This window comes from Grammomys surdaster, unplaced genomic scaffold, assembly GCF_004785775.1.
Source record: "Grammomys surdaster isolate TR1022 unplaced genomic scaffold, NIH_TR_1.0 125430, whole genome shotgun sequence".
Lineage (NCBI taxonomy): Eukaryota > Metazoa > Chordata > Mammalia > Rodentia > Muridae > Grammomys > Grammomys surdaster.
Window position 1 is genome coordinate 60,962 of NW_021620297.1, and position 10,266 is coordinate 71,227.

The following is a 10,266-nucleotide window of genomic DNA, read 5'->3' on the forward strand; positions in this document are numbered from 1 at the left end:
CTTTAATCCCAGCACTTGGGAGGCAGAGACAGGGTTTCTCTGAGTAGCCCTGGCTGTCCTGGAACTCACTCTGTAGACCAGGCTAGCCTCGAACTCTCGAACTCAGAAATCCGCCTGCCTCTGCCTCCCAAGTGCTGGGATTAAAGGCGTGCGCCACCACCGCCCGGCCATGTGGTGCTTTCTTTAAAAAAAAAAACAAAACTCATTTACATCATATTCTCCCTCTAAGAAAGAATCTGTATTGCAACTCAGGGCATGGTTTATGTATTCATTGGTATTATTAAACAAAAAGAAAATTCCAACTTTTAAGCACGTTGTGGAGGTATATACCCTTGATTCTCATGCTGGGCCAGCTTGGGCAATGTTGTAAGTTCAAGACCAGCCTAAGTTACCTAGGGAGACTTTGTGTCAAACCAAACCAAACCAAACCAAACCAAACCAAACCAAACCAAACCAAACCAAACCATCAACTTGACTATAGTGTAACTGACAAGCTTCGTATTACACAGATTTCCATGGGGTGGTGTTAGAGAGGATCTCTGTGTGTGTGGAAAGCTGGCTACACACTAGACACATAACCAAGGATAACCTTGAGCTCCTGATCCTTTTTTCTTTCAAGTCCTAGGGTTGCAGGCATTCACCACCATGTCTGGTGTGTGGGTTTCGACACAGGATGCAAACCAAGCAACCAGCATGGCAACACCTCCTCCACCCCAGTAGCCCCTCCCACCATTTGCAGCCATCACTCCATCCGAGCCGTCTACCACATACACGCTATCGGTTACCACTAGAATTTCACATATGATATTCGTTCATTTGTCTTTCTTTCTGCTCAGGATAGTCTTTGACTTGTAGCATGTATCTAGCCTGAATTCCTTTTGTGCAGGAGCTCACTGGTGTCTTACGGTGTGATTATGTCACATATCCGCGTGTGTCTTCGCTAGTCACTCTGAGCTAGTCACATCTTCGCTATTTTGATATGACAGACAACTCCAGTGAACATTCACACGCACTTAAAAAAAAAAAGTCTCGGCCGGGCAGTGGTGGTACACACCTTTAAACCCAGCACTTGGGAGGCAGAGGCAGGCGGATTTCTGAGTTCAAGGCCAGCCTGGTTTACAGAGTGAGTTCCAGGACAGCCAGAGCTATACAGAGAAACCCTGTCTCGAAAAAACAACAACAACAAAATGTCTGTTTGTACAGCCCTGGCTAGCCTAGAATTCCCTATGCAGGTCACACTCGTCTAGAACTCACTGCGATCCCCCTGCCTCTGTTTCCCCAGTATTTTTCTTTTGGGGAGATTGGTTTTCTTGAGACAGGGTTTCTCTGTGTTGCTCCGTAGATCAGGCTGGCCTGGGACTCAGAAATCCACCACCTCTGCTTCCCGAGCGCTGGGATTAAGTTGTGTACAAACCACCAGTCTTGACACACTGATTTTTTCCCCCTGAGACACATTTATTAATGCCGCGTTGTAAATGGTACTTAGGTAATGTAGAGCGATGTTCCTGTCTAACACAGCTGGCTTACGTCAGCCGGTGTGTTCATCTTGCGTGGACTCGGGGAGCGGTTAGTGAAGGCTGTGGGCAGGTGAAGGACTGGAGCTTTCCGAAGCATTACTTCTTTAATCAGCACTCCTGATTTCATAAGCGATGAGGGTCATTAGCTCCATTCCTACCCAAGTTTCCTGGGTATAGTAGGGTGTCATGGAGACCCAGACACACTTAATAAAGCTCTGAAGCATCTCAGTAGGACCAAGGCCACGGGCAACACCAGATACCCAAACAAACTTCGAAAGGTCCAACCAACACATCTCTCTCTCTCTTTTTTTTTTTTTTTTTTTTTTTCGAGACAGGGTTTCTCTGTGTAGCCCTGGCTGTCCTGGAACTCACTCTGTAGACCAGGCTAGCATCGAACTCAGAAATCTGCCTGCTTCTGCCTCCCAAGTGCTGGGATTAAAGTCGTGCGCCACCACCGCCTGGTGGCGTCAACACACCTCTTCTTAATAACAACTTTCATAGCATGTCAATCACCCTGATATGAGACTGGACATGCTGTTTTCTTGTACTTGTTCTATTTCCTTTGATCACTAAGGGCACTGACCATGGCCTGGCTGATCCTTTCACTTGTTTTGAGTGTAGTGGGCTCTGGGTCCAGAAGGCAGGGGCTGGGTAAGTGTGCAGATTCCCTGCAGACCCCAGAATCACTGAGACAGTTAAGCACGAGAGTGGTGGTAGTGGGTGCTGGGGCACGAGAAAGCTGCTTTGAGTGTTTTAATGTTGTTGTTTTCTATTTGTTTGCTTGCTTGTTTTTGAGACTTCATCCCATATAGCCCAGGCTACTCTCAAGCTCGCTAGGTATCGGAGGATGACCTTAAGTCCCATATCCTCCTGCCTCCACCTCTAAAATATTGGAATAGCATTAGGCATTGAACCATCTTGCTTGGCTTTGGTTTTTCTTTCTTTTCTTTTTTTTTTTTATTTGTTTGTGCGTTTGTTTTTGAGAGGTTTCTCTGCATAGCTCTGGATGTCCTGGAACTTGCTCTGTAGACCAGGCTGGCCTAAAACTCACAGAGATGTGCCTGCCTCTGCCTCCCTAACCCCACATGTACTGGGATTAAAGGTGTGCAACCCTTCCACCCAGCTATTCCTGGCTTTGGAAATTGCACTATTTATTTAATTTTTTAAAGATTTATTTATTTATTATATATGAATACACTGTAGCTGTCTTCAGGCACACCAGAAGAGGGCATCAGATCTCATTACAGATGGTTGTGAGCCACCGTGTGGTGGCTGGGATTTGAACTCAGGACCTCTGGAAGTGCAGTCAGTGCTCTTAACCACTGAGCCATCTCTCCAGCCCGGAAATTGCACTATTTAATTGTAGTCTGTTCTTCGTTGATTATCTACCAATCATCTCCTCATTTAGCCATCAGTCAGTCAGTCTGTCTGTCTGTCTATTATCTATCTATCTATCTACCATCTGTCTGCCTATTATCTATTATCTATCTATAGAGACAGTGTCTTGCTACACTGTCCAGACCTGTCTTGAACTCGCTGGACTCAAGCAATCCTTCTGCCTCAGCTCCTGGAATTGACGGGATGTCAGGTGTGCATCCGTTTAACCGGCTTCGGAAGCAGCATTTGGAGCCGGGGCTCCTCCTTGCTTCACTCTCATGCAGGAGACCGTGGGCGTCAACTCTGTGTGATTACGTTTGCTGTCACGATTAGACCCCGGCTCTGATGTACGTGCTGGCTTTACCACTCACTTGCTCTCTCTGTTTGGGGAAATGATTTGAACTTTTCTCTCTGAGCTCAGTTTCCTTATCCAGAGAAATGGAAAGGGGAAAAAAAAAACCACTCAAGAAGGATTCCAAGTGACCTCTGACTTTGTATCATCCCTAGTCCTGCTGTTCCCACAATCCCATCTCACTTGTCAGTCCTTAACACCTGCTCCCACTGGAACATTCTTCCCTACAGATGTACAGCCCTGCTTTTTTCTATTTGGACAAAACCCAAAGGTCAAAGGTCATCTTCTTGGCTAGGCTTGTGTCACCTCTCCCCACTCCCCACCCCCTACCTCAATGCTACTCTGTTGTATCACACTGATTTTTTTTCCCCAGAACACCTACCACTAACTATAAGTTTCCGTATTTATTCACCGGTTTATGGATGACGTCATACACATGAGCATATCAGTACCCTGGGGGCGCCCCCACACTGTATTTGATACTATGTATTCAGTACCTGGCAGATACATAGTACACACACAAGAAGTGTCTGTTAAATGAGTGGAAGCCGTAAGCATAAGACAGCCAGCACATTCTTGCTAAATAATGTCCAAGCTTTATAATGACTATAGAGATACAGTTGCCCAGCATGTACTAGGATGCCAGGAATACATGGAGATACCAGGACAGAGCAACCATCACTAGGGCCACATTTCTGTCTCCTCCTGGACTGGGCCATCGAATTGAAGACGGCCTTTGTGGCTTGTCACTCAGGATTAAAACATGTTTGTGCTTGGGAGTTTGGAATGTGATTTCTGGTAGGATGTATAACTTTTTAAAAAGTTTTATTTTTTTTTTTTACCGTGATTTTATGTGCACAGGCGTTTGTTTGCATGTGTGTCTGTGTTCTTTTACATCAGTGCCTGCAGGAGAGGGTGTTGAGTTCTCTTGGACAGGAGTTACAGATGATGTAGGTCCTGAGAATCAAACCCTGGAAGAGCATCCAGTGCGCTCTCTCTCTCTCTCTCTCTCTCTCTCTCTCTCTCTCTCTCTCTTTCTCTCGATTCCTTCTGAATTTCATCATGGACCCCAATCCCACCCATCTCCCTGATACTTTGTATCTGCCTCTTCTGTCCTTGCAATCTCCCCACCAAAAGAAAGTTAAAAAAAAATTAAATAAAACAAAAAAGCCCCTCACCATGAAAGCTGAGGTGTGTCCCAGTGTGTCCCACAGTACACTTCTCTGTCCACACAGCCTCACTTACAGATGTTCATTGTGGTGAGTCATCGGTCTGTTTAGAGGCCTCTGACTTCTACTCTATCAATACCGGACGTCACCAGGATTCCTCTCGGGTCTCCTGTCGTTTCCCTGTGTCAAAGCTGAGATCCTGCGGCGCTGGATCTGTAGGGTGGCCTCCTTCATGTGCTCCAGTGCATAGATGGGGTAGATGTTGGGGTGGGCCAACTCAAAGCTCTGCATCTGAGCCTGGGAGGTGGTTGAATTGGTCAGCCCAGCAGCTCTTCCTCACCCGCACCACCATGGCGGGCTCTCCAGCACTTCCTTGGCTAGTTCACCTAACGCTGGAGCCCGCAAGCGGGCAGGGCCAGCTCTCCAGGTTTCACATCCTCTGTGCAAGCTCACCGGCATCCATGCCACCAGAGCCAGCTTTACTGGGCTGTCCAGGCAAGGAGCAGGGCCTGCTCCCTCCACCCCCCAGTGCTACAGCCACTAAGTGGGAGAGGGTCCAGCTCCACCACCTGACACAGGTGTGCTGGTGTGGGGGAATTTCTCCCTGGCCAATGACACTCAAGGTAGGCCAAACAGCCAGTGTTCTTAACCACTGAGCCATTCCTCCAGCTCTATTTGTAAATTTCTTCAACTAGTTTTCTCTGCTTCATAATGTAATAATTTGCCGGGCAAAGTGGTACATCCCTGAAATCTCAGCATTTGGAAAGAGCAGGCAGAAGTGTCAGGAGCTCAGAGTCTCCTTGGCTACAGGGCAAACCTTGGCTACGAGGCTAACCTGGGCTACATGAGATTCTGTTGCAAAACAAAACAAAATAAACACTCCCTCCCCCCAAAAAATAAAAAAATTAAAAAACTGTCTGGGCTGTGGTGGTGCATGCCTTTGAATTCTAAGACTTGAGAGACAGGTAGGTAGATCTCTGTGAGTTTGAGGCCAGCCTGGTCTACAGAGTGAGTTCTAGGACAGCCGGGACAGAGAAACCCTGTCTCAAAAACTAACAAAACAAAAGCAAAGAAAGCACCCCAAAACATTTAATTTGTAAGGAAACTGATATTTTCCACACTCCACTGTGTCACCTTGCAGATTCCCCCGCTAGGAGGGCTCTAGAGGAGTCAGATTTTGATTCTCTTAAACCTCAGTTTCTCTATTTTAAAATGAAGCGAGGTATGATGGCACATACCAGTCATTCTAACAACTCGAGGGGCTGTGGCAGGAGTCTCTCATGATTCTAGGAGTTCAGGGCCAGCCTGGGCAACTTAAAAAGACACTATTTCAAAATAAAAATAAATGACCAACCAACCAACCAACCCACCCAATAGAGCCCTGCTGGTATGGAGTGTATCTTTTCTAGAAGAGGAAAGAGAGACAGCTCCACCGCATGCAGTGTCTTCGCTGCTCTGTCCCTTCTGGTTCCCACCAATGAGCCTCGTCCCTCTGCTTTCCCAGGATGACGAGGTGGTCCTGCAGTGCAGCGCCACGGTGCTCAAGGAGCAGCTCAAGTTGTGTCTGGCAGCCGAGGGTTTCGGTAACCGCCTCTGCTTCCTGGAACCCACCAGCAACGCGCAGGTCTGTGAGCACAGTGCACGGGAGGAGGGCGGGGTCGGGCCCTAAAAGGCTCTGGAGCCTGAAACGGGGATGCTGATCGAAGAGTGATCGGCTAAGAGGGGAAAGGAGCGTTGCCTGAAATGGGATGAGTAGACTCTGAGGCTAGAGAGTCTGAGGTGGGCGTGACGAGAGACATGAAGGGGCGGAGCCTGAGATGGGGGCGGGGTCTAAAGAGGGGCAAGATCTGAAACAAGCCCGGTGTGAAGAGTAAAAGGCGGGGCCTGAGGTGGGATAAGATTTGAGGTGTCCATAGGGGCTCTGAAGAGAAAAGTGTGGGGTCTGGGATGGAGACGGAGCCTGATGTGGGACAGGATCTGAGGTAGGTGGCCTGGGGTTTGAAGAACGAAAGGCGGGGCCTAGGGTGGGGGCGGAGTCTTAGGTGAGTGGTGAAGATTGAGAGGAGGGTGGATGTCAGGGAGGATTCCTGTGGTCATGGGAGGTCATGGGTCTCAGGAAGGAGGGGCAAAGGTCAAAGGAGGAAGAGACCTAGGCAGTTTAGAGGGCAGGAGAGCTAACAGGAGAGGACTGGGTCCCATGGGGGATGGGAAGAGTATAAGGCTCCTGAGGGTGTGTGGCTTTGAGAGCTCTAGGCATGGAGGGAAGAGGCCAGAGAAGCCTGTGGTCTGAGCGTTAGGTGTAGTCAGGTGAGAGAGGAGGGGACCAGAGGACGGGGCCAGGGGACTGAGAGAAGGAGATGGTCTGTGGTGGTGGTGGTGGTAGTGGTGGGGTCAACAGATGTCTGAGGAGCAGGGAGTTTAGGGATCTGAGGGAACAGTGAGTCTGTCTGTCTGTCTGTCTGTCTGTCTGTCTGTCTGTCTGTCTGTCTTGTCTGTCTGTCTATCTATCTGTCCTATGACTGGAAAGGCAGGAACAAAGACCAGAAGTAGTAGTGTTCTTCTAGGATTGGAGAGACTTGTGGTGATTTGTAGGGAAGGCCCATGATGGTGAGTTGGGTCAGTGTGAGGGCTTCCTGGGAGACCAGGGAACACAGAATGATGGAGTGACGCGGGTGATCTGGAAGTTTCTATGGAGCTGGGTGAGTTGGAGGAGTTTGAAGGAGGCGGCTAGAAGAGGTGTTTCCTGTGTGTGTGACACCCCAGCAGGGTCAGGAGCTTCTTGTGGGGTGAGGGTTGGGTCTGGGTGTCTGGGAGTGCGACTGTTCGGGTGAAGGGATGGATGAGGTATCGTGAGGAAGAGTGCTTGAGAGCCTTCCTGTTCCAGTGACGTTTATCCACCCCACCTTAGAACGTACCCCCTGATCTGGCCATCTGCTGCTTCATCCTGGAGCAGTCCCTGTCAGTTCGAGCCCTGCAGGAGATGCTGGCCAATACTGTGGAAGCCGGTGTAGAGGTAAGGCTCCGCCTCCAAGGAGCAGGGGACATGGACGAGGATGGGGGAGGGGACCTGGGGGGGTCATTCACCTTCTGCTTCTTCTTCCTCTCTCTGCCCTGCCCCCAACAGGCCCTCAATTTGGATAAGTGGGTAGGTCTGGCCTTGGGTGTCTTCTGTCTTTCCTATCGCCCTGACCCCACCAGGCCTGCTGCTCAGGCCCACATCCTGAACACAGGGGCTGGGGGAATTTCCCCCACCCCAGATGTCAGGGGCTGTGGAGCCCAGAACAAGCCAGGCAGGAAGGAAGGAGGGAACGAGGGGCTTCCGAACCCTGGTTCCCTGGTCCGTTCCTTTCTCTCCTCCTCCCCACCCTGCCCGTCACTGCATGGGACATCTTCCCTCCCCTCCCCTCCCCTCAAGTGTGGGTCTGCCATGTGACCATGTGGCCCCATGACACGGCTCCCTCAGAGCACGGGCATGGGAGAGCCGTGATGGAGGCATGATGCAGTCAAGGGATAGATTCACCTCCCTCCTCCAAAGGGCCACGTCTCCTCGTGCATGGGAGTGTGCGGCAGTGCTAGGGAGTGTCTTTATCCCCATGGTTGAGAGTCACATGCTTGGCAACAGCTAGGACAGTCCTGGTGCAGATAGACTAGAGCTACGGTAGCTGGGCTCCTGGGCTCTCTTGAGTGACCCCGGTGACCTGGAAGATGAAGTCACTCTTTGGGTGACTTCAGGACCTGGTGTAGAAGAGGAAAGAAGTGGGATGATGGCAAGGTGGGCTTTGTAGATTTTTTTTTTTTTTTTTTTTTAGTAGAGCCTCTTGTATCCCATTCTGGCCCCAAACTCTCTAAGTAGCTGAGGTTAACCTGGAACTCCTGATCCTCTAGCCTCTACTTTCCAAGTGCTAGGATCACAAGCTTCTCGATCTTGGGGAGTGTAAAACACTCCGTGTCTTCTCAGAGACAGCCCCTGCTTCTATAGACGGGGGAATAGATGCAGACAGTATGCTGGGGGTTTGAGCTGAGGTTTCCTGCCTTCCTGCCTCAGCATACCATTTCATGGGTTCATACATCCACTTGTGAATACGCCATGTCTTTTGGAAGGTGTTGTAAATCTGGGAGTCTATGCTCACTCTCTACCGTCTCTCCCCTTCCAGTCATCCCAGGGTGGAGGACACAGGACACTCTTGTACGGCCATGCCATCCTGCTCCGGCACGCACACAGCCGTATGGTGAGTGTACTAACTACAGATGCAGGCGGAGGAGAGGGTGCAGGTCCGCCTGGAGGCTGACCCCACTCTCTCATCCTAGTACCTGAGCTGCCTCACCACCTCCCGATCCATGACCGACAAGTTGGCCTTTGACGTGGGATTGCAAGAAGATGCAACAGGTTCAGGGGCTGTGGGCAGGGGTGTGACGGAAGTCCCCAGTCAGGGAACAGAAAATCTGCAGAGCTCTAGAGATGGGCACAAGGCTGCACTGGAGCCAGGAACCGGGGGGAGGGGGCGGGGGGCAGAAGGTCTGGACACAGGGATGGGCACATTCTGTCTAAGATGATGAGGTGGGGGTTTACAGACTCCAGGGGCTAGAAGGCTCGGTGGTTGTGAGTAACCCTGGTGAAGAGCATTGTGGGAAACTGCTATCCTGACAGTCACCCTGCTCTTAGGGGAAGCTTGTTGGTGGACGATGCACCCAGCATCGAAGCAGAGATCAGAAGGAGAGAAGGTTCGCGTTGGGGATGACCTCATCCTTGTGAGTGTCTCCTCTGAGCGATACCTGGTGAGTAACCTTCCCCCCCCCGCCCCCACCATGGATCCTACTGCCCCTGTTGGGGCGCATGGATTTGCCCCATCTCTTATCATTGGCTTGGTCAGTGGGTCTCTGACCCTGTGTTCTGATTCAGACAGAACTCCTGGTTTTCTGACACCCATATTTCTGAGATCTGGTCACCCCCTCCAACCCCTAACCCTTTCCTAACTTGCTCTCCTTCTCCTGATCCGTGACCTCCACCTTTCTGTCCCCGTTCTGTATATTTCCTGGCGTCCATCCCTGACTGTTGGCCACTGATTCTCACCTATGGCTAATCTCATGGCCTCTGGCCGCCACCTCGTTACCCACAGCACCTGTCAACTGCAAGTGGGGAACTCCAGGTCGATGCCTCCTTCATGCAGACTCTGTGGAACATGAATCCCATCTGCTCTTGCTGCGAAGAAGGTGAGGACTCAGGCTTCTGGCCCCTAAGATGAGGCCATCAAAGCAGGTCCACATGGCGCTTCCTCAGGTTTGCCCAGACTGAATCTTGGGATCTCACACTTCAGATCTCTGAGCTACGGCCTTCGAATCACATCTCTTACTGACCGAAAGCCAGACCACCAGATCCCCAGGCCCCAAATCCATTCACTACCACTCCCAAACTCAGATCCCAAAGCTCCCCATACCAAGTTCAGTCCTCGAGGTCCATGTTTGGTTGGAACCACCATTTGTCCCCACACAAGCTGGGAAATCCCCATCAAACGTGTACACATACATACACAGAAAGCCCCAACTAAACAAAGGGAAGGACCCCACAAAATCACACACGTCAACTCCCTCCCCAAAGCAAACCAAAGAAAAACAAAAGTACTCACCAAAAATTCCAATCTTAGGTTCTATAGTAAGGCTCCAGAAAATGACCCTATTTTTGACTCCAATCTCAGGATCCTAAACTAGAACCAAACTAAGCCACCAATACCCAAGCCTTGAAACTCAAACCCACTGACTTCTAAAAAACTCTAAAATATAGTATAATATAATATAATATAATATAATATAATATAATATAATATAATATAATATAATATAATATATATAATAA

At 49.9% G+C, this 10,266-nt stretch overlaps 1 protein-coding gene and 1 pseudogene across 2 annotated transcripts in view; one reads left to right on the plus strand and one right to left on the minus strand.

The window, feature by feature from the left end:
• Ryr1 (ryanodine receptor 1) overlaps positions 1–10,266 on the plus strand; it is a 129,374-nt gene that overhangs the window by 1,768 nt on the left and 117,340 nt on the right. For both annotated transcript variants that reach the window (XM_028786244.1, XM_028786245.1), the window contains exons 2-7: positions 5,920–6,039; positions 7,324–7,428; positions 8,570–8,644; positions 8,724–8,802; positions 9,079–9,191; positions 9,533–9,626. In XM_028786244.1, coding sequence (XP_028642077.1) covers positions 5,920–6,039; positions 7,324–7,428; positions 8,570–8,644; positions 8,724–8,802; positions 9,079–9,191; positions 9,533–9,626 — 586 coding nt within the window. The remainder of the gene's footprint in view (positions 1–5,919; positions 6,040–7,323; positions 7,429–8,569; positions 8,645–8,723; positions 8,803–9,078; positions 9,192–9,532; positions 9,627–10,266) is intronic.
• On the minus strand, positions 1,568–1,741 carry LOC114637920 (annotated as a pseudogene).